This window comes from Lampetra fluviatilis, chromosome 18, assembly GCF_964198595.1.
Source record: "Lampetra fluviatilis chromosome 18, kcLamFluv1.1, whole genome shotgun sequence".
Taxonomy (NCBI): domain Eukaryota; kingdom Metazoa; phylum Chordata; class Hyperoartia; order Petromyzontiformes; family Petromyzontidae; genus Lampetra; species Lampetra fluviatilis.
In genome coordinates this window covers 8,842,039-8,867,158 of record NC_136292.1, presented here as the reverse complement: position 1 = coordinate 8,867,158, position 25,120 = coordinate 8,842,039, and the positions used below count along the sequence as shown (strand labels likewise).

The window sequence follows — 25,120 nt, the reverse complement described above, 5'->3', positions numbered from 1 at the left end:
CACAATGGGCTGCACGATGCAACTGTCCGGCAATTTCGCGCGTTCCCTGCAGCGTGCCATCTCCATCCTCCTCCTGCTCCGCCAACTCTTGCCTGCATGTCACCACATCACCTCGCCGACACCCCGCATCATCCCCGAGCATCCGTCTCGCCTCCCCATCTCTGCGCGCACAGGGAGGAGGAGGAGGGAGGGCGGAGGGGTGGTGGATGCTCGGGAGAAGGCGGGGTGGGAGAGCATGAACCATCTGAATAATTGATGGTTCCCCAAGGTGACACGCGTGGCTAAGCCGCGCCGGGGTGCGCGGCGCGTTTGTGGAAGCTCACTCGCATTTGTTGTTTGCTCGCTTTGTGCTTTCGCGAGTGCTTGACCGCACCGAGGGATGGCGTCTCCTCTGGCCCTCTAGATTCAATTTCTTGATTTTGATTTTGTGTGTTGTGTGTGCGTTTGGTCTCGGGTTTCCGCGCATCGTTTGTTTGCCGGTTTGTTTTGGGTGGGTTCTGTCTTGGTCGTGGCGGCGGCTCGGCGCAGCGGAGATGATGCGCCCGATGGAGTCAGCCCCACGCCGCTGCCAGGGCCGCGCAGGCGGCTGCCGGAGGTCCCGCACCCAGCGCGTCGGACACTGCTGCTGATCGCGGCGAGGCGCAACAGCCGCGGACGCCCCATGCCGCTGGGACCTGGCGGACGAGTTGACGCATCCAGGAGCCTCTTCCCTCGCAGCCCAGCCAGTAAGCGGGGAGATGCTGCAGGAGGAAGTAGGGGCTCGGTGTCTTCCTCGCTGTGCGCAAGGGACGGATAACTTTGCCGCGACCACGCGCGCTGAGAGCGCGTTGTCTCCGATGTGCGTGTATCAGTGTGTGTGTGTTAGTACGTCTGTGTTTGTACGCCTGTGTGCTTCTACATGTATGCGTAACGCTGTGTCGCTGCGATACGAACTCGGAGACCTGACTTTGATTCCCGCTCAACGACCAACACCAGTGATGATTATCTGAACCTGGCCTGGGTCTCCCCTAGATCGACTCAACCTCAACTGAGCACCTGGTGCCGTGTATAAATTTCGTCACTGGGGAGAAAAAGGCGGCCGGACGTGGTGTTGACCACCCACCCACCCTTTCGTGTGCCGTTCCTGCTCGCTAACAGCACTTTCCCCGCGAGTCTGTTCAGGCTATTGGGGGGGGGGGGGGGGTATGAGGTCTATGTATGCGAGCCAGTTTAAAGTACTGCTATTTTAACGGCCTGTAGTTCAGAAAGAAAGTGAAATACTCGAGTGAACAATCACAGCGCGCGTGATGTTGCTTGTCTGGCACGAGTGTCGTTTTCTTGTGTGTCTGGGCGTGGTTCTGCCTACAGCAACTCCTGCGCTGGTGCGTCGTGTCAATAGGCGCTCGCTAACAGCACTTGCCCAAGAGCCTGTGTAGGGGACGCGGAAGATCTTTGTTGTTAATTGAACATTTTTTTTTATTTAAAGGTGTCCGTTGAGAAAAGTTTATGTTTTCATTATCCTTACAAACTCCCCGTGTCTTAGCTCACAGGGTGTTTCCTTCACTCTTTTGACATCTCTGATGTAAAGTGTCCAACATTCATGCCTCTGCGTGTAAACGTTGCCGCCTCTAAAGCAGTGGTTCTTAACCTTTACTGCAGCCTTGCACCCCTTTGATTCTCAATCGTACATTTTTAAAAAAATGATATTAATGAATACATCGGTTTGATGAAACAAAGTCGTTGTACTTACGTGCCCGTGTTTAATGTGTTTCGATGATTTACCTTAAAAAAAATCTGGCCGTGTCTCGCACCTCCCAGGGGGTGCGTGCACCCCAGATTAAGAACCACTGATCTAACGTGATTGAGATGTGAGCGCACTTCAGATCAAACCCCACGCTCTAGTTGCGAACCGAGAACCACAATAGCTCCGCATTAAAAACAAAGTATCTTTCAACACACCCCCCATCGGCCACACGATGTTCTAGGGGTACATTTTTCAGCAGCGTTGTTTTTTTTTACGTAAGAAAGCGTTGGACCCGTTTCAATATTCAGCGTCTCATCAGCAGAAGCACCCAGCCGGAGCGCGTTCGCCGCTTCTGTTGCAGGGTTCCCGGTTGGATGCCAGAGGACTCCCTGGTCACTCGCGCCCCGTGTATTCACTGCTTCACAGTGGACGCCGCTAAAGGTGCCATCACGTCGCTCGCGAGAGGCCTCTGTGTGCTGGCGTCATGTGGTCTGCATTCGTCAACATTCGAACGATTACGCGCAAAATTACTCAATTGGGATTGCATATCTCTCGCGATCATCGCCGCCTCCTGCCAAAACTTGGCAGGACCCCCCCCCCCCCCCCCGTGACCAAGTCATGAGACTCGGCGAGGCTTTCCTGGATAAACACGTGTAATTATACTAGTGTAATTAAACAAGTGTAATTACAGTGTACGAGTTTAATTAAACAAGTGTAACTATGAGAGTCACGTTTGCTTAAACTTGCGTTTAGATGATTTTGCTGCCGTAAATATCCACATGATAAGCCATTTCTTTGAGCTATCATTTGTGGCCAGGTCGCTTCTGAATAAGAAGCTCATGGCTGAGTGGGCTTTACCTGGCGAGGTAACGTTCTCACGTGCCACTCCTGGACATCTGTGAAAAAGACCTTCATAGCGCATTGTATTCCTCCAGTATAAATATTCTGATTTTAAACCAACGCTGGTGAGTTGCCAGATATTTAAAAGCAAAGGCCCTATCGGCATCAACATTACATAACCCTGCGTGCAGTTCCGTGCAGGGTGGAAGAGGCGTCTATGCCACTCTGAAACCAACTATGTGCACACGTTTGAGCTTTGAGCCCTTAAGATAATTACTATTTATTGTATTTCAATGGCCCAGAGACAATTATTTGCACGAAATATATTTTGTAGCCTTTGAGAACACGTTTCAATGTCGTCGGTGTTGTTTGACCATACTTCACCATGCTGGCCAGTGCGGGTGGGTGACGGTGGGGAGCATAGACGGTGTGGTATGTCGTATGGTACAACACAACGATGGATTTCGTTGTTCTGCCCTCGACTGACAGTGCAGCTCCCTGCTGCAGCCCGCAACAGCTGTTCCACACGTGGAGGGTCACCCATCGTAGCAGGATCGTGAGACTAAACTCGATGTTTAAACGTCTAACAACGCGTCATCACGGGTTATTGCCCATCCACGACCATGCGTTGAGGTTTTTATTTTTACTTTATTTATTGTTTGCGTTGTCGTTGGGAAGTAAAGCTCTTGTCAGAAACATCTAATAACATTGTAGCAAGAAGCCGGACTGATGGTGGATTACAAAATATTGGTCGGGAGATAAATTGTTAAAATAAATACTGGTCGATAATGGTTGGTATTGAAGGCCGATAGGACAAGGCATGATAGCATGCATATAAATAATGTGTGCGGACATGTAAAAACAAAATTAATGTATTTATACATTATTTATTTAGATTGCAGGCTTATGTGATGCAGCTTATATATATCTGGTGTATACTCATGGTGTAAGCTGAAAAGCACATGTCTGTTTAGATTAGCGCTTATATAATTATACAAATTATACATTTACAACCATCTTAATCCCCTGCTGGATGAACGTCTCGCCACTGCGTGTCAGTCGTAGAAGTTGTTTGACTAAACATCACTGCATTTGTCAATGTGGGTTGGTGAAGGGGGGTGGCAGTAAAGGTTTATTCATAAAATATCTGTGCCATCTGCTTCAGAGTGGACGTTAAATATCCCGTGGCGTCATTCGCAAGAGTAAGGCCATTGTGTGACGGCATCCTGATCCCAATTAAAAACTTTTCCCGGAAATGTTTTTCCATTGGAATATACGTAGCAATTATCGACCCCCCCCTACTGAGATTAATTGGCAGGACCCTCCTGAAAACGTCACGACATGCTTTGGGGCTCAGAGCCACCGTATCGAGATGTCCACTGGTCAGGTGTCTCAGCGGGATCACGGGAGGCTTGCGGTCGGAAGGTCGAGGTTTGACTCGGCGAATCAGCCCTTCGGGATCGATACAACTCGTTCATGACGCTTTTTATTTTTCAGATTTAAAGCTTTCGTGACTGCATGGATTCATATTATTGGTTCTTTCTGTAAAGTCACGTAGAAGGGAAATAATAAAATAATAAAAATCTACATAATAAGATAAAATTCTCACGACGTTTCGGCCACAACACAAGCAGCCGTCCTCAGGTAAAGAACAGGGCTGTCGGAAAGACAGCGTTCTAATAAAAATAAACATAAGTTAAGCTTAGCAGTGTTCATTAGAACGCTGTCTTTCCGACAACCCTGTTCTTTACCCGAGGACGGCTGCTTGCGTTGTGGCCGAAACGTCGTGAGAATTGTATCTTATTATGTTTATTTTTATTATTTCATTATTTCCATTCTACGTGACTTCATGACGCTTGTTTACCCAGGCTTTCCTGGGTAAAGAAACGTAATACATATAAAATAAAGAACATATCCATAACTCGTCACCGATGTCAGTGAGCCTTTGCTAGAAATCAAGCTCGCTTGGCCGAATTAGCACATTCCGCCACCGCGCCCGCCGTTGCTGGATGGGAGTGGGATTCCTCGCCTCACTGGGTGAGGGAGGTGTGCGCCAGGAGATTAATCCCTCTGGGGGAGAAGCCACGCGGTGCTCTAAAGGAGAGAATGAGTTCGTGAAATATTGAAAATTAGGTGTGTTATGCCCAAATAAGGCAATTGTCCATATAAGGAGTTACGGAACACGAATCGATAGAAATATTAGCGATTTTGATTCAACGCTCGACCCCGTGATGGATCCCATGCTCAAACCCATGAAGTTCGTTCCCATGAGGGAGCCCATAATGACGCTTTCCATTGGTTGTTCATTGTGTGGCACCGCTTCCCATTAGGTTACATTAGGCGCACGCAAGCGCAATCCCTCCATGTTTCACGGTTCTGTGGCGCCACGGCGCCTTCGCACTTTTGCTAGTGGCACGTGGGAGACGTCCCACGTTGTGGGGAGATCGGTACCGTGTGTTTAACCACAACACGACGAGCGTCATTGTGGAGAAGGAAACTACCGACTCGCTTCACTCCTTTACATATTTGTACGACCACATACAAAATGAAAAGTGTGTTTCGCACATGCTATCAGCCACACAGGAATGGATCCTTGCCTATTCACACGTGGCATGCCACTAGCATTGTGACAAGCAATCCTCACCCTGCTGGTGAGACATTGAGTCTCGTGACTGGTCCCAAATTTTGTATTTTATTTTCTAATGTGGAGGGACAGCTATGAGAAGGAGTCTGTTGTTTGCTTATTTCTTAATGGGTAACCGCGGAAGAGCCCATTAAGACCGCAAGGCTTCCAAGGGAAGCTGGGTTATCGGTCGACTGCGTTGTGCCATCGCCCTCGCCACTGGGAGGCCTCTGGCTTCATCTGACAGCACTCATGAGCAGCGGCAGAATGAGAGTGGCTTTGGGAACGTAGCATCGTGAGCCCAGTAAGAAGATGGTATCGGCGCTGACTCCCCTCGCCACGAGGAGCTGGCTTCTTGACTAAGTTGACGGCACGTGGGATGTATGACGCCGCATATTAAATTACATCTGCGTGTGTACGTCTGTAACCCCCGCCTTCACCAACCCGCACAGACCAACCTGCACGGCGTGCCAATCCAGCCGTACGAGTCGCATTGCCGCCGTCCGTGAGTCCCGATCGTGTAGACCGGAACAACGCGAGTCATCCCAGGGGCAATTGAGATCCAGACAAAAATGCAGTGGATCGATATCCCAGGTGTTCCCAGAGGGGCTTCTGGTCTCATCCAGCAGTGGATAGGGAGGTGGGCTGCACACTTTCAAACGAAATGAGTAATGGGCAGCGTCTGCCTGGGCTCCGAGGGTGCACGTGGAACACTGTAGCGACAAGAAACCGTGACTGCTGCATGTGAATGTACGATTTGAAGTGATTTGTAGCGGAGGGGAAACGCGTTGCCTGTTCTGCAATTCCGTTATGGCTTTTCCACAGACCTCCTTGTTTTTGTGCAATCAGGGCAAGTTGGATGGATGTCCCTGACGTTGTTGGTCCGGCTTTGTTATTGTCGTGGCTGTTGTTGTCTTGAGTAACTATACTTTCTGAATGTCCAGACTCCTGCCCACTGTCGGAATGCTGGCTTGGGATCCCAGACATGTCTCTTGGCCCGTCGTGTCGGCTCACTTCACTGCAGCCGTATTGGTCGCAGTTTTCCAAGTGAGTAACAACTATGCTTCCGCTGTTGGTAATAGCAGCAATACAGTCATTCTAATCACACTTCACAGATTCGCGTTAAAGGTTGCTCATCCTAGACATCAACACGGGTGCTGAATCTGCACGATCACGGTCATCTCATGGGCGTGGAAGTGCCGGTCACGACGCCGCAGCTGTCAATGGTGGCACTGAAACCCAACACGGCCATAACGTGTTTTGAAACTGTTTGATGCTCCGAGGCTTCGCTGTTCAGCCAATCAAAGACTTAACAATTCGTGTAAACGTTACCAACTAGCTACGAGGTGTGTTACAGGACGCTCTCGCGAACCTGGTAAGTCTATCTCTCACCCCTCTTGTGTCTCTCTGCACTCCTCACCACGTGTTCTCTGCTTGAATGACCAAGACCTCTCTCAAAACTATGCGTGAAGCACCACTCATTGGGAGATTGTAGCTTCTTCTCTGTTGCCCCTCCAGTCTAAAATCTCTTCCCACGACCATCCATGCTACCGACTCCTTACTGCTGTTAATATAATAATTCTTTCCTCTCTGATGGGTGGGGGGCATTAAAGCTGTCATAATGGGGAGCCACCGTGACAGTGATTCACCACAGCGGAGGGTGAACTTGGGTGGTGCCAAGGACATTTGGTGGCGCAGGGCCCAGCATGACCTCTTCTGCTGCTTCTGCTGCTGCTGTTCCAAGGTGGTTAAAGCTGAGCAGGCACAGAGGTCGCCGGGTGGCCGAGAATTCTCCAGGACGGAAAGCGGCGGCGACAGTGCCGGCATTTGCCGGAGCCTGTGCATGATCAGTCCGCCGCCCCCGCTGCCTCCACCACCGCCTCTACGCAAACACAAGCCCAGGGAACCACCACCATTGCCCCGTGAGTATTCAACCCGATTCCAACGCCTCCGTGTATAATGAGAATAATCGTGAGAATAACGCACAACCATCACGAGTGGCATCGTGAAGAATTTAAAGTGACAAAATCAACCGGCAGCCAGTATGCCCCCTGAACATATCTGCCGCACGGCTTTGGTGTGGAGCGTGTGACTTCGGCAGCATTGGTTAGCACGAGAAAACTCTGGACCGGGTTAAACATTCAGTGTCTCGTCAGCAGAGTCAGGCTTGCTTGAGCTGGTGAACTGGCAGATGCAATAGGCAAGGACCCACTCGAGTTAATATGGGTCCTCGTTCGACACGAAACTCTATAATACACAACCCAAAATAATCATCAGTCCGGTTATACCAGAAATAGACACGTGAAAAGTTAGACATATTTCATCCATCCATATGAAATAAAAGAATAATTGTTTATTTATCCGGGAAAGCGACCCTGATTTCGAAAATACTTTTTCACTCGGGTCCTGCTACATTGGGATATTTGGCGACCACCGTTGACGTTGGGTGTTCTAGCTGTGGGAGTGAATGGGGAATCCCAGAGGGATCCACGCATCACAGGGGTAGAACATACAGAGTACACACGGAAAAGGCACTCTACACAGCGATAAAACCCAGGTCTATTGCGCCACCCAATGCACGTTATTATGCATTACCAACGTGTGTGCATATGCTTTGGAGAGCAGTGGCAGAGTGGTTAGCGTACTGTTCTCTCAACCAGGTTACTACCAGATTGATTGTCAGCCATGGCTAACCTTTGGGTGATATCTGAACTTGTCCTGGGCCTCCCTGAGGATGACTTGGTCTTATATTAGCACCTAATGTTGTAGTTGAAGTTGGACCTGACCACACCATCCCTACATGTGCCATGCTGGCTTTAATATGCGCTGGCTAACAGCACTTGGCACATGGCGATATGAGGGTTGTGTTTGAGGCATATGTGTCTACACGTGCACGGGAAGTCCATGGGCCCAGACCAGATAAGTCACTTAATCATATCTTGTGGGGTAGCAAAGATTGTTTTAATCCAGCCTAAAATAAAGGTTCACTCTGTGGTAATATTGTTTAAAGAGTGGATAATTGCAAAATATAATTCCTGTTAGACCTGGGTGGCAATTTTTTTAAAAGAACAGTTCAATCCAGTGTGCACACAGCACACTTAAAGTGAGAATACTTTTGCTTTTAAACTACTATATTTCACTCTATTATTTCGCTGTGTGAATATAATTAAGGCGATTGTTTTATTTATTGTTTGCGAAAAGAAATGCAACGCTTCCTTAATGTTTGTTGTTGTGTGTATCTCCGTTTGTCGGCACGTGTTTCGTATGTATGCTTTCTGTAAGTATGTATGTTGAACTTTCGCACCGTACGTAGCCAACCGTGCTAATTGGAGGTGCGGGGGGAGGACAACACATTAAACACAAAACGCAGTTCTAAAGATATTAGTTTTTTATCTACATTTAAAAGTGCATAGATCCATTTGCTTCCTAATATCGGAAGGAAAGAGAGCCCCAGACGGCCGCAAAACGCGCATTTGAATGCGCACGATGCTGCTTTGTGTAATTCCACATCTCAAATGTACGATTCCCATGATCACTGTAATCTCTGTGCAAATGATGCGGCAACATGTGGATACCTTTTAAAGCATTTTGTTAATAAAGTGCATCTCCCTGCATGCATATATGCAATTTATTGTGGACATGGAATGTATCGTATAAGTTCAAATAATGGAAATTAACAATAACGCCTAATTTGTTTCTGTTGTCTATAGTCTTCATATACTGTGCATTTGAATACTGAAACAAAGAAGTGGAAATGTTGATTGGTTCAGCTGCTGAGAGAGGGCTGACAGGTCAGCAGGGGACATCACATTTCAGTGCCTGTACCCTAATCGGTAAGAATGTTTCTACCATGGGAAATGTTCCTGAAGCAGGAATTCCATGATTTTTTTTCGCTCTGATTTAATTACATAAATGGATTTCCTAGCACAGCTAAAAGTGTGGTTAGCTTATTGACAAGGCACCACATACGTGATTGATGAGGTGAACTCCCTCGGTTTTAGGCCATAATTAATTTTGTTACTGACGTGCGGAACTTGTAACAAGGCTCTCGCAATATGCCACTTGACAGCTGAAAAACCACGGGAATACACACAAGCATTACCGCGCTGTGCCAAAGTAAGTAACGGTGGATTTGGCGAGTGTTGGCGAGTTGGGATTTGGGACGTTGAGATCCACGGTAATGCACCACAAGAGGTGTGGCCGGTCATGGCAGGTGAATTAGAACGACATTCGACCTTCCACGAGGCCACAACGCAAAATGTACCGTCGTCCACAATTTTCAGTCATTTACACTGCGCGATGTTTACGTGCTTAAGCTAAGTTATTTTTTTTTACTTTCACTGCTGTAACCATGCTCAATCCCCAGCCCTTCAAAAAGCACAGTCTGTGATTCTTACTCCATGCATGTTTATTCTGTTTTCAATTTAGTACCAAACCCAACCAGAGGGCCTGTGATAGAAGACAGCCAGTGGCTGGAATTGGTCGTTTTCCTGGTGGTGGGTGGCGTGATTCTCTTAGCCATCATCCTATTGGTCACCATCTGCTACAAGGCCATCCGGAGGTAAGCCAACAATTGTAAAATTACCGTTACAGTACTAATGAAGGTCCTTTGTCAATCCACTGTTGTTATTATTTGAACTATGCTTCACCAAACTGGTCAGCGCGGTGAAGGGGGGGTACTTGGGACCGGTTCAGATGTCACTCGCCACTGAAGTTATTCGTGGCAGGGAATCAAACTCAAGTCGCCAGGTTCATCATGCAGTTGCTTTAACCATTGCACCCACATTCCCCATAATCATGATGTCAATATTTATTCAAGAAAGCCTCACTGAATGTAAAAAATATTTTCAGGCGGATTCTACACGGGAAGGTTTGGACAGTTTATTTTTTTAAAGAGTGCTCTGTGTATGGCAGGAAACCAGAGAACCAAGATAAAACCCACCCATAGAAGGGAAAACAAGATTCTGCACAGATGCATTCAATAGCCACAGTGCTGTGCTCCTCGACCCCTTGCTAGCCCAGTGGTTCAGGAGTTTCACAAATCTATCTGATCCATCAACTTTTCCCCCAAAATTACCGGATTGTGGGCAGTCAACCAAGGGCCTTCCTTGTCTCTCAAAGGCAAAGTGATTTCCTGTTCAAATGAGCATTGCCTGTTTACAGCCCTGAGCCAGTGGTGGAAATTCCGCATTCCTATGGCAAGGAGAAGTCTATGCACAAGACAACTATTGTCGTTGTTTCTGTTTCATACAAACACTGAGGACTGCGTAGTCTGGATAGCGTGGAAAAGTGTGCCATATGAATATTCATGAACCTTCCACTTTCAAAATTACTTTGTGAAGGCAAATTTACTAGGAGCTGTTAGTTTTGAATGCACAATTATCTACGTCATCGAAGACAAGTATAAAGACAACACATTGCAGGCCCTGCCTTACTGCAATTATGGAAATATTTTAATGTTGCCACATTACATTTGTCACAGTTGTCAGAATAGGATCATTCTTTTGGAAAAAGCCATAACAATAACCATTCAATGATGATGCAGAGGATTCCCATGGGCTCTCAGGGAGTCGTATAGCAAGCTAACCACATTAATTACAGATGGGATGAGTTTACATTTTAATTCCACACACCGAGTAAACTAGAGGTGGCCAGGTGACTCAGGGGTCAGAGCACTGAGCGGGCACTGCTGAGTTCCTGAGTTTGAATCCAGGCAAGTGCCTGTGATCAAACCGGGTCCTCGGGTGGAGAGAGTTGACGTCTCAACTTGGTCACCAATGTTTGAACTAACAAAAATAATCTTACTAAACTTGGGTCTGCACTTTTGCCTAAATTCCAGCTTTGAGAAATAGATTGGCACGCAACGAACATTACCCCTCGCGGTAGAGTGGATGGCAAAGTGCCTTCAGGTGACCTCTGCATAGATCAGAGGTCACTTGAAGGGATCTCAAAGGTAGCTTTGTGACATTATCTTCTGTGGGCTGTTCTCTGACATGAAGGGATGCATTGCTGTGGGAGATATCTGGATGAATACTTCATGTAAATTATATGATATAATTAGGTAAATTTTGGGAAACAAAGCTACAAAATAAATAATAAAATACATGATATAATCAGGTACATTTCTACGTTCATTTTTGAATGTAACAATACTGGGCCAACCACTGTACCAACATTCCCCAAAATAATAATGTAATTTTATTTTTTAATCAAGGAAAGCCTCACTTAAATGTCAAGACTTTTTCTGCTAAGTTTTCCTGCAAAGTGTTTAAAAGTGAAATATATATTTCATGGTTAATGCACCGCCAGTATTAACCAAGGCAGGCTTCCAGGAGGGAACCACGGATCTCTGCAACAGGCGGTGAACACACGACCACTGGGTCGTGTCACCGCCCATGTGCCTGTTGCCACCCACCACGCATTGTCCCTTCATCTTTCTTGGAGGTATTTTTGCAATGCCAACCAAAAAATTACCACAATAATTACCACAATCAACGTTGTTAAATTCCCATGTGTATGATTGTGATCACCACAATCAGCGTTGTTAAATTCCCATGTGTATGATAGTGATCACCACAATCAACGTTGTTAAATTTCCATGTGTATGATTGTGATCACCACAATCAGCGTTGTTAAATTCCCATGTGTATGATTGTGATCACCACAATCAGCGTTGTTAAATTCCCATGTGCATGATTGTGATCACCACAATCAACGTTGTTAATTTCCATGTGCATGATTGTGATTACCTCAATCAACGTTGTTAATTTCCATGTGGATGATTGTGATCACCACAATCAACGTTGTTACCATGACCAAGATGACACCAGGGTGGCAGAGGGCAGCTGCACTCTCCACGTTTACGCTCCACTGAGCCACTGCCGGTCCAGTCTGAACTCTCAAGAGCTGTTTTCTTCTTTAAATACTTTATTTTAAAATGTCAACATTGCCACAACCAAACCAATAAACCTGAGTGTGTTGTGTCCTTGAGATTCGGGGGAGGGGGGTTTCGTTTGGAGCGAGGGTACTGACAAACAAGTCTCGTAGCTTTACAGTGGTTGGATGTCGCACTTGTCAGATGTTTGGCAGTCTTTCTTGATTGATGCCTTCCTTGGTTGATTGATTAGTTGCAAATACATGCCTTGTGCTATTGAGTGCCCTGGGTCCCATGTGACAGTAGCCATTCAATGCAGACATCGTGAGCCCTGCTAGTTGTGCACAGAACATTAATATGATTTTGTCTCGTGCCTGCATCTGTTGTAGACATGTATAATGAATGATCTGACACAGACGTTGTCCGTGTGTTTTGGGGCGCAGAGCCACCGTATCTAGAAAAGGTAACTGGCCAGGCGGTTCAGCGGGATCATGGGAGGCTCGCAGTAGGAATATTGAGGGTTGACTGGGCCCATCAGCCTTTTGGGATTGATAAAACTCGTTCCACTTTGTGTGGAAGTCAACAGTAGGTGTCCTGTGGGGAGACTCGCCCCCACTATAGGAATGTGGAATTTCCACCAGTAGATGAGCACCGCCTCAATGATCATTTGGGCTGGAAATCACATTGCCTTGATTAGAAATACTCATAATTGATAGCTGAATGGCCCAACAGTGCCCCATGTCTGTTTTGTCTACCTGGGCATATCCCGTAGCCACAAGGCTGGCCGTGGCTGAGGTTTTCCTGGCGGTCCGGGGTTTTGCTGAAGGTGAGTTGCAGCGATACTAAGCACACTGTCAGTTGCGCGTAACCTCCCTGCTGCTGCTGCTGCCCGGGCCACCACCACCGCCGTACGCCCCACTGCACGTCGCCTCCGTGCCTACGAACGGCATAACAAAGCATCGTCCCGAAACGCATCTCAAGGACACAACACGGAGCTATGCGTCATCCCGCTTTTGAACTCCTCTCTAATAACGGTGGCACGCGATTATTAGTAACAAAAGGACGTGGGAGTGAGTGCGTGTGAGAAGGTCGCACTTGGGGTGCACTGATCCCCAACACAAACAAGGGTTTGCTCTAATTAAATGTCGGTAGATGATATGTTGCAGCAGGTTTTTTGGTAGGTCCCATTAGCAGAGAAAATAATGTGCGTGGCAGCACTTATTTGTCTTGATAAAATAATTATGTCAAAAAATGTCCCTCTCTAAAGGAAGCGGATAACATAATTAAACGTGCTAAATGCAGTCCACATGAAAAATGCTGCGTATTGCACTGCCATAAATATCTTAATGTCAGTTGCACTTTCAGGCAATTCTTCATTTTATTTTTAGCAGCCTGCATCTGCATATGAATAGAGCAGACATTGATATCGTCACAGAGAGAACACTGCAAAGTGTCTGGCATTTTGTAATAAAGTTTTAGAATGTATTATTGTTTTGGAAATGGCATTTTCAGATTCCATAATGAACTCCGATGTTTGATCTGCTGTCCAACTGGACTTTGGTTCACTGCAGTAAAAAATAGCAGGCTGTTCTGCTCAGGCAATCAATACAAAGTCTATTAGCATGAGGCCAATATATAATACACTTGGCAGCATGACGTTTTTTGTAAGAGTAGATTTAAATTATGGCAGCTGAAATGCACTTCTAAATGCCTTGCATCCGTGCAGGTGGTTTGCATGTTACCTGATTCCAAGATTGGGGAGAACTTGGATGAGATCCACATTGATTAAGTAAACTGAATGTATGTTCACGTTCATATATCTCAACACACGATAGAAGTAATGTTTATTGCCACGAGCTTTGAATGGGAATTGTATCTCGGTTTCATAATTTTAGAAATCTCTCTTAAAAATAAACTGGTAGATTTTAATTTCCAAATGTGTACTCGATTAGCGCCCACTCTGCCACCATCTGTCACATGGGTTTTAAATAGATGTTCACTAATCTGCACTTGGGGGGAGTGGTGGCGTCGTGGTTAGTGCACCTCAATGTCTGGCCTCATCCGAACATCAGTCGTGAGTGATATCTGAAACGGTCCTGTGCTGTCCTCTTCACCTGCGCTGACCAGTATGGTCAAGTCCGGTCAAAGGAATGACACGGCATGGGGAGGCTTTTATTCAACAGTGGATCAACCATGGGCTATGATTATTATGATAAATATGGATACATGGGGCTTTCTTACTGTATTTGCACTGCGTGTGCAGCGTATAGATGAGATTTTTTTTAATATATATATATACAATTCCTGAGCACAGGCCCCAAGGCTTAAAACGTCAAGCACCCAGTAACAAACGGCACCATCAAAGTTGTAAAGGAAAAGAGTGAACAGACTGCTGGGAAACTTTACCCAGCAGTCTGTGCGAGGTTTGGCCACAGAGACGAGCAGTACTGCACCATGACATGTTGCCATGCTCTGCGCTGTTTTCTGCATTTTGAAACAAAACAAAAAAGAACAATACCCTCGTTTTTTTCTCCTTCAAAAATCCTAAGCCTTCAGGGGTTGCATTTTGCTTGACAAGTCACCGCACTGGAAAGGACGTTTCTATTGCCGCATGCTTTGTTCAGCGCATTTGCCAAGGCAATACACGCAGTCCTGGGACGAGGTTAAAGCGGCGGATCTGAGGATCTGTGTATCTACGGTTGAGCATGCGTAAATGGGAACATCGGATGCAGTGCACTACTGCCATTGTGCTGAACGAAACATAACAAAATATTGTCTCGGCATGTAAGAGGAGACAACCCGTTCTTTAATGTGTTTAGTCTTTGTGATCGTTTTGCATTCGTGCTATCGGCATCATGTCAGGAGACGAAATGTCCATTTTCATCTCTCGCAGAGCATCTGCATCACCCGATGTTAGCGAACGAGATTTCACAGAACTACTTCTGCGTATCAACGTGACCTCTGGTCTGCACAGAGGAGGGGGCAGAGTTTTTCTACCCACCCTGGCTCGTAACAGCAATTTATACTCTCCGTAGATAGAAAAAATAATCAAAGAAACACGTTTCTGTCGCAACACAAGCGTCCGTCACCTGATGAAGTCAGCTGATGACGGACGCTTGTGTTGCGACCGAAACGTCGTGTTTCTTTTATTATTTTTTCTATCTACGTGACTTTACCGAAAGAACCAGAGAGTACGTGTTCCTGCAGTCACGAAAGGTTTCAAATCAACAGCAATTCATCTTATAGCAGTTGTTATAAATATGCCACATGACTCAAGCAGCAAAGGTGTAAATGTTAGTGCTTTTTTTTTTACAAAAATCTGGATGGAATTGACATTAAATATAAAACAATGATGTCATTATAATGTTATATGTATCAATAATGTACAACCCACTGCTGGATGAACGCCTTCCCATGCTTTCAAATGTCCTGTTTTCACTCACACACTCGGGAGAGTCTGCTATGCAGAAATGATCTCGCATGGTAGTCAAAATCATATTTTTCATTCTCAGAGCTGTAAAATTGAATATACTACCATGGCTTTTCATGCGGGTCACCGGTGGGTGACCGAGTTGTGACCTCTCGCTTTGCTCGAACATTGAGTCGAATCGTCGGCGGCTCAATCCTCCACTTGAGCCTGGGACCTGAGTGCTGCTTCTGGCTCGGTGCCCTCTCCCCAGAGCCACTGGGCCCATCACCTATGTCTGCGAGTGGTGGCTCTTTTCATCAACATTGCATCAATACAAGCCAAACTCTGGGCCGTTTTCAACATGCAGTGTCTCATCAGCAGTCAGGGTTGCTGGAACCAATGCTGGTGAATTGCCCACTCACAAGGAAAGAATGCACTCCCAGAAGGTAGTGGTGGACAGGAAGTGACAAAAAAACCCACTTTTTTACGTGGATGGACATAGATGGGAAGGAGATGTATTATCTGCGTATTTGTTTTGTTACATTCTCCACAATGATGCAAATTATTATTTAAGGGTTAGTAGTAGTCGACGTGGATTTGATAATATTCCAAAATCCTGGAATGTGGTCAACAGATGGAGGGAGGTTTTTGAAGCCATCTGCAATGGGCTGACCCTTGTTTGTTACCTCTGAAGCTTTGAGACAATATTCAATGTTATTGAATCTGTAAAGCCAAGGAGCACTCGAGCCTAGCTTCGCCCTTCAGCTCTTGCAGGCGTAAGGCTGTGGGCTTTGAGCATCCCAGCAGCTGGAAGTACAGCATTGGGCTACATCACGTATAGATTGTATTAATGGGGTGTCTGTGGATCGAATCTATCTGTGCGGAAATCAGGGCATCACGCATTAATATGCACAGGATTTACTTGTATGCTGAGGCTTCTCATCTTACTCATTCATGGAATTATCTAAATATTCAACTGCATGTCCACTAAAATAGAGGCTTGATACTTTTAGATATTTTCTTCAGTAAATAATTGATATTCGAGTATTTAAAGTAAATTTTTGGCATTTTTGTTTCAAATTTCTCCAGGTAATCAAAGACATTTAAAAACGGTATTAACCTGACATACTAATGCAGGAGCCTCGTGAAAATGTTGTGTTGAGCCTCAGGGAGGCTTTCCTGGATAGACCGTTGGCATTGTTATCTCAGTGTGCACCTGTGGGCATTGAACCTCCCTTTGTCACACCTCAGAGCAGAGTGGAATTGGCGTCCATTCCCAATAACTGACATTGTTAATCACCACGTTCATTCATTAAATAACAAGAGCATTCCGTAGTTCTGGTCGAAATTTATACCTCACTATTAAATTAGTTTTATTTTCAAATATCTTCAAAATATCATCCATCTCAGACATATATTAAACTTTATTGTTTGTGTAACAAATATGGTCCTGCACACCAGCGTATCTCATGTACAGCCAAGCACAAGACAAAGATCTCCATATAGCCTTAACAGACTCTTGGGGCAAGTGCTATTAGCGAGCATCTATAAAGGCTGGCACAGTACATGAGGGGGAGGGTGGCCAGCACCACGCCGGACCGCCTTTGTCTTCCCAATGGTGATGTTTACACACTGCACCAGGTACTCATTTGAGGCTGAGTCGACCTAGGGGAAGCCCATGACCTGTTCAAGCTCGGGTCGCTGGGTTCGTAGCGCAGCGCGCTAACTGCGACACTACCACTCCATAAAGATCCCCTGTATATCCTTAACAGACTGTTGGGGTAAGTGCTGTTCGCGAGCACCTAACACACAAACAAATACAAACACAACAACAACCTCAATTCGTCACTAAGTGACGGTGATGTCACCACGGCGCTTGTGCCAAGTTATGTGCACTTTAAGGCCAAGTGAAGTGTCGAACACCCGTTGACAAGAGGTCAGGGGACAGACCCAGGTGCCATGGCTTGACTGACTGAGATGACTGGCACACACACACACAAACACACGCACACTTTATGACTTCCTTTGTATATTTTACCACTGATGGAACGATGGCGTAATGGCAAATTGGCATCGCGGCAGTCGGCGAGATTTGCCGGCTGTGGCATCCAACTTCAGTCTCGGAAGTGTCAATCACCGGCTCCCTGGGTGCTGTGCCCAGCTCTGCCCTGAGAAGGCGTTTGTTTGGCTGTCACTCGATATTTACTTCAACTTCAAAATGCAACCTCAAATGAATATGGATATGGCGCTTTGTGTGTTTATTTTAAATACATTTCTGGCTTATCACTCACAAAAGAGTTTTCCTTCAAAAAGCACCGATAGACTGAAGCAACGCCGGACACCCGGCAGGGCTGGGGTGCACCGTCACTGCTTGAGTCGGCTAATTGGCACGAGAAGCACTTAAATGCCGACAAATCATGCCGCGTGGTGCGGTGCGTAGCGGTATTCGTCTCGTGGCAAGCACGGCGCCTGCTACTGTCAAGCCAGGGTTTTCCTGTTTCCCTAGATCTTCCCGCGATGACGGCTCCTGTCAAATACCGTGACAGGAGTGCCCAGGCACTGTGAGGGTGCCGTAATTGCCTTGTCGACGGTGCCTGTGATGTACGGGGGGCCCTGGAAGTGGAGGAAATGTCAGTTTTTGCGACTGCATGAGGAATGAGATCATTAAGTCAGCTGGGCGTATGTTTATTGTGGCCCGCTAAGGCGTGGGAGATCATAAATGTCCCTCGGTTGACGACCCAGCACTTTCAAAGTCTACAGCGGCATCTTTAGGACTTGTGCAGGTGAAAGGATCTTCCTGGGAGACACCGAATCCAAGTGCATTTGAGCAGTCGGGGAGGGTGGTGCAAAAAATGTGCATCCACCGTAGCCCCCCGAGGAAAACCGCCCACCGCAGCTTCTTGGAGTGAACTCCATGTCCCCTGAGCCCACATGTCTGGCTTAATTCTGAAAATCATGTAACCCATTATGTGAATTGTAAGCCTCGCCTTGACCCATTCCATTTGTGCCGATACCATCTACAGAACCCTGGCAGCTTTCCCTGAAATTGCTTCAAGCCCTAATTGTTTGGTAATGTCCCAGTTAGTCTGTGTGCTTCGCCGCTCATTGCCCTTCATTCCACTCTCATCATCTGATAAATAAATCTTTGTATCCAATGTGATCACAGTGCCAGCTACTTTCATTCTCTGGTTAACTACCCAGATTAAAAACTCCGTTTTATTTTTATTATTTTATTACTTCCCTTCTACGTGACTTTACCGAAAGAACCAAGAAGAACAACAACAATGTTAGTATCATAGCCTGTATAATTATATACCATACAATATAATTCTTATACTAACGTCATCACTTCTCAATTATGTATTGATTTCCTTGTGTAAAAGTAAAGAGCATTATAATTACTGGTTGTTAACCAGGCAGGGTGTACTGTTAGTTGCAGTGGTAGCGCAACTGTGCAATGATCAAGTCCGTCGAGTCTGACTCCTATCCAAGGTCAGTGGCGAGTGATTGTATGAGATGGTCCTCGGCCCTCCCCCTTCATCCAATAATTTGCACTCACCAGTGTGGTAAAGATAACCATTTGCATCTTTGTGGAGAATATATCTCTTTCATATATCTGTCCTGCCACTTCCTGTCAACCGCAAGGCCTTCTGGGAGTGCATCATTTATATGCAGAAATAGTGTGATAAATTATGATCAAACAACTCCCATGTAAATAATTGTAATTATTATGAATAGGCGAATAACAATGCAAATAACGGATGATGATGATATGCTATCCATTAAGCTCACTTAATGGCAAAGCACGTATCACTTGCGATTGATATTAGCCATGGCCAATAATCAAACACCACTATCACCGTTCAACCACTGCCAAAGTGACACTGTGTTACATTGTAAATTATCTTGCTTCTGAGCTGTGGTTGTCTTTATTTAATCAGGAGAAAGACGTCGAGTTAGGGAGTGGAATGCTGGGTGTTCTGCCAAAGCAGAACGGGCCACAGGACACATTTCATGCATTTTGTTATCGCGCTCACAAATTTTTGCTCCAAATGTTTTGTTTGTATCTTTTTGTAGGAAACCGTTACATAAGGAGGAGAATGGAGGGAACCAGGCTGAGTCTGCAGCTCCAATGCCAGATGACAAAACTACTGAAGCCAACAACACTGTAGCTTGACCAGAAGAGAAAAAATCACACGAAACAAAAATCAAAGGACAATGATAAGGATTCGCCACAATAGCCTTGTCATCTAGGACGCTTAGATGCCCTTTCGCACTTACGAGAGCCCGTCAAGGAAGGCATTTCCCGAGGGCTGACATTCTGACGAATGGTGCAAATACGCATGCGAGTTGAGGAAATGTCAAGGATAAATTCTGCAGACCGAGCGTACAGTGTATAAATCATTCAAACGACTCCGTGCCAAGCTTTCCCATCCTCAGAACAGACCGACGTATTTTGCCTCCCGCTTAATATATGAAAGTGTCCCTGAGTTGTCGTTATTTATGCGCTGTCAAGCCTGCGGAAATACCCCTCGTTTCTTTTTTAGCAGAGTTATAAATAATGATTTAATTTCGTCACGTTTCCACTTGAGTTCTTCCAATATAAGTTCATGGTGCTTCAAATGCCTCCTTAGATGTGTTTTCCCAATCACAAGTCTGATTACATAGTGAAAGAATTTCCAACTGAAATCTTGCTTGAGCACGTTTGGCCCATAAACCATAACTTGTGTTTGGCAAAGAGCTGAATTGTGAGACAGTATTTTGCCGTGGCCAATGAGTGTTAAGGAAGGAGAGCGCTTGCCAATGATCTGTTGCAAAAGTGATGCTTTCATTATCCATTTCCTGATGTGCTCACACATGTCTGGGTGAATACTTTTAGAATGCATGTGCTTAGGGTCACCACACACCATGGGGCTTGAAACAAAGTGAAATAGTTCCTGAGCTTTCCCAGTTGATTTCATGAAAATGAGAGATGACTACAATGACAAGCATGCGAGACATCTTATATAATTTGTCATCTCTTTTTAATGTGCAAACTATGAGCATTTTAATCAATTTTTACTCACTTACTGAAGACACAGTGGGCCTGCCTTTTAAAAGTTTGCCTAAAATAAACATTTACAAAAATAAATTCCGCTAACAATCGGGTTGATGAGCCTAGCTTCTCATAAGGAGCAACCAAGGGGAGATTGACATTCAAGGCGGCGAGCGTGTATATTCAGAATCGCATGTTGAGTCAGAAGCGATAATCATATATGAATATTCAAACGTGTCAGACCACTGCTGGATGAAGGCCTTCTCATGCCAATATTGGTGACGGGAGTTGTTTGAATCAGACTTCACAACGCCGGTCGATGCGAGTTGGCCAAGAGTGGGAGGGGACTTAGGTCGGGTTCAGATCGCCACTACCGATGTTAGCCATGGTAGGGAATCCAACGCAGGCTGCCGGCTTCACCGTTGCAGCACGCGAGTTGCTGCGCCGCCGCTCCGCCGTCGTGGGTATGCGTACGTATTTATGAGCCTGTGTGTGTGTACTTAGAAACCGTGTGTGCGTCAGTGTCACTGAAACGCGTTCCTATTGTAACACAAGCTAAAGTTGTGCCTCCCCTGCCAACTGCTCTGAAAATCAAGGTGAGATTTTGTTTTAAGATGGGAGGAAAGCGCCAACAATTTGTTTGCTGGTGCTCTCCATGGGTATGGATCACGCTGTACACCCGATATTCTGAAGGTGAGCTCGTTGAATTGTTACTTATATTTTTTCCATCTCAGAGAAAAAGAAAACTCATCATTTGTCTCTATCCTTTGTATGACTGCTGGAGTAGCTGCAATTACGAGGAATGCATCATGAGTGAAGTACAATGTCACATTTCCGACTTGCTTGGAACTGAAATAATGGTTGCCACCTGCACAGACAGTCTGGGAATTGGCGTCTGTGTGTTTGTGGCAGGAATTAATTTGCACTGATATCTGGTGGTGTTGTGTTGAACTTTATTTACAGTCGAATGCACAGTGCTGACCGACAAATATACCCGGGTTTGGTCTGTGGAAAAGGTGACAGACCTCGATCAGAACATCTACGTAAAATTACAGGATATTGGACAAATATGCCACTCAAGACTGCTTTAAGCACGCTTAACTGTGGCTTTATAAGCGGGTGTGCACGAGATTAACGATACATGTCAAGTGATTCATTGCTCAAATCACCATTGAGGCGTTGCTCATCTCCTTTTGAGAGCCTTAAACCCAAATTATGGAAATTCCACATTCCTATGATGGGGGTGAGTTTCTCCATAGGACAACTGCTGTTGGTTTTCACACAAAGTGGTACTCGTATTAATTACCCTGGAGGGGTGATAGGCTGAGTCAAGATTCCAATGGCCTGCTCCCTGTCCCTTGTGTTTGCGAGCCGACCTGGCTGAGGAATGCACGACCCTACACGACACGTTTGGATTTGTGAACATCGATAGGAAAGGACTGTTACACCAAGTGCAAAAATTGCATTGGGTGTGGGCGGTTAATTGGTCAGATATGCGACGAGGAACTGTACCAAAGATTGCCACTATTTCACCAAACCTGGACATTTCTCAGCACGAGGTACATCAAACATTGTAGTATTATGGAATAGAATTCAACACAAACCCAGTCCCAGATCTCGGTTACAAATAAGTTCCTACCATCCGAACACAGATGCCCAATTCCCGGACAGGTGGCAACCCAAACGGTACCTAGAGTATTTGTGTAATGTCCTGCAATGCATTGTGCCAAGACGCAGAGTTTAACCGTGGAGACGGCACGGTGGTTCTGGGTGGGGTCGGGCCCGGAGGTCCATGAGCGACGTGGAGGAGCTCATCCACTCGAGGTTGTGCAAAGCCACGCAGGGAACCCCCGGCTCGATTTGTGTTTACAACGGAAATGCAATTTGGAACGTGGTGCGGTCTTAATGTTCAACTTCAACGTATATACTTATCCACTAAATGTACATTTGCCAAACATGTACATGATAACTTTATACAATTTATTAGAGGAAATGCTAATTGTAAATTGTGTAAAGTATTCATTTTTTTCAAAACTAATGTGGCAAGAAAGTTTCAAACATTATTTATATATTAAAACTCTACAACATCTTTATAGTTTATACTGTATAAAGCAACAGCTTGTTTATTGTGATTAGGTTTTTTTTTTCATTTTAACTTGGCAATATGATTTATATGTTTTGAGATCTTTTATCCCATATCCGATACCTTGTACAGCATATTTGACTCATGTTGACTCCCACTAATGATACGTTGAGACATACACAGCTGGGCTATTAAGAAAATCTCACATCTTTTAAAGGACAACAATAGACAGCTTTACAATTACAAATAAATGCAGTGACGCGTTAACACTTCTATATCCCTAGCATAATTGTATAAAGGGTTCTACAGTAATTGCAAAGGTGGCATTGTACGCAATAATCTGTGTAGCATTCACTGCTGAATGTATGAAGGCTGTTTTAAATAGACAGTGAAAATATTAAGCAGAATAACTGTTGTGCGTGTGAACATATTTAATATTTACTGAATATATGGCCAAATAATATATGGGTCTCAGTTATTTGATGGACAGCTTTGTCTTAATCAACCTATCGTTTTGAAGCAATATGCAACAATATGCTATGTTTAAATGTACACGTTCAGCACTTATGAATAATTAACACGTATCATTGTTCAAACGATGAAAAAAGCCATACTTGTCATTCTTTAGCAAGAAAAATCGAACGTATCATGATGGAACTTTTAACTCGTAGCAATGTTTGTACACGCTAAATATATGTAACCAACCGCAGAGGTGAATCCGCAGCGCAAGTCTATCCATCACGGGTGTCTGTCCATCGCTGGCTGGAACACAACTCTCGCTCCATGTATGGAATATGCACAAAGGTGCTTTATGCTTTTTTATACCTTTTTTTTGCAGCATAACTTAAACCAATTTTTGTTTTTACTTTTCGTTGAATATCATAAATGCCTGCCTGTAAATATGTTCAAAGGAAACTGTAAAGCAATGTATACTATCAGATCTTTATCGTGTGTAAATTAAAATGAGGCATTACCTTAATGCGAGATTCTGCTGGGAGTATTTCACTTTAGTTGTCCCACATACAACACGGTTCTGCCTTTTGACTTCAACGGCCTGGTTACATCCGTGAACATCAAATGCGAAGAAAATACAACAAGCGAGAAGGAGCTTTGTACCATATCATCATCATCACTGCTGGATGAAGATATCCCAAAAGTCGTGAAGCACATCTCCCATGGGCCTGCGACGTAACACTCCGCATTGAACACCTGCACCTCAATTGATTCCATCGCTCCATCTTCCCAGTGATCGTCCTCTCAGGCGCATTCTCTCCTTGGATGTCACTGTGCTGCTCTTCCCCTGGCCATCGTCCCTTTGAGTGATGTGTGCCGCCCTGGTCCACCTACTCTCTCTGTCAATCACTACGATGCGTCTACCTTGCACGTGATCGCTCATCCACGCTCCTATTTCTGTCTCGCCGTGTGATTCTCGACAATTTGGGTGCGCTTTTTAGCTCTCGTTACATTTTTCTTGATAAAATAAATACATTTTTTTTATCACCGTCCAGCAATAACCCATGCACTATTAATAAACAGTTAATATTGATAAGATACGTAACAGATTAACTCACTGCAAATACTCAAAATGTAATGCATGAACCACAGTGGGCACATATCATCCGCCATTTATTGTGCGTTCCATAGAAGCGGATTAACAGTTGATCATAACTTAGAATTATAATTACATCATTAAGTTCTCTGAAGAGTTAACTTTGTTGAAAATAATTACGTATTATTATTACTACTATTAGGACAAACCAATGGACACGTTGATGCAGGCTGCGAGGAGCTCTCGTCAAACTCTGCCAGGACAATGCTGTGGTGTGAGCCCCCTTGCGCTCGCCGCAGCATCTCCACTGCTGCATCATCGCTCACTCTGGGCTTCCGATGAGGCCTCTGCTTCAAGCCAACTTCTGCCCCCAGAGGGCATGTAAACTAAAAAACATAGATCACCGGGTTTTCATATCGCACATTATTGCAATCATGTTTACTGATTTATTTATAAAAAGACCATCAATTGGCAGTGCTCATTTATTCAGAAACATACATCACCACTTGCTCTCGACAATTTCCTTCTTGAACTCTCAAGCAATGAAAATGAATCTCGCTGGGGAGCCAGAGTCAATATCTGTAGGGGGATGTCTGCAATTACAGGACTGGAGAGAGAAACGCTCCCAAATTAGAACGCCGCACACACGCACAGACAACGCGCGGTAACAAATGGACTGTCCTTGCAGATGCAATTTGTGTGATTTAGGAGCGTCTTGGCTTGTTTGGTGCTTTTTGCGAGATTGAGTTTCCCCACGACTCACAGATGATCGATAATACTCTCATGTCTGTGCCACCGCGAGGCATCCATCACAATTGCAGCTACATGTTAATGGATCCTTCAGTAATTGCAAGAACCCAATTCCACTGGGTTGTTTTTTTTGTATTCTCAGTAGTAGACGTATTCCAGAAAGAGCCTGCATGATGTGGATAACATTCCGGAAAGGAAAACACGACATTGTGGGAACTCATGTGAATTGATTCA

General features: G+C 45.2%; 1 protein-coding gene across 2 annotated transcripts; it reads left to right on the top strand.

The window, feature by feature from the left end:
* The first annotated feature begins 302 nt into the window (after positions 1-302).
* On the top strand, positions 303-23,520 carry PRIMA1 (proline rich membrane anchor 1). 2 transcript variants are annotated; one of them, XM_078864552.1, is made up of 5 exons: positions 303-725; positions 6,131-6,233; positions 6,931-7,108; positions 9,615-9,747; positions 19,547-23,520. In XM_078864552.1, exons 2-5 carry the CDS (start codon positions 6,150-6,152, stop codon positions 19,644-19,646), a joined length of 495 nt encoding a protein of 164 aa, XP_078720678.1. In that variant the 5' UTR covers positions 303-725; positions 6,131-6,149; the 3' UTR covers positions 19,647-23,520. The 2 variants fall into 2 exon arrangements, with proteins under 2 accessions (XP_078720678.1, XP_078720677.1); XM_078864551.1 differs by lacking the exon at positions 303-725 and having other exon boundaries at positions 6,047-6,233.
* The last annotated feature ends 1,600 nt before the right edge of the window (positions 23,521-25,120 follow it).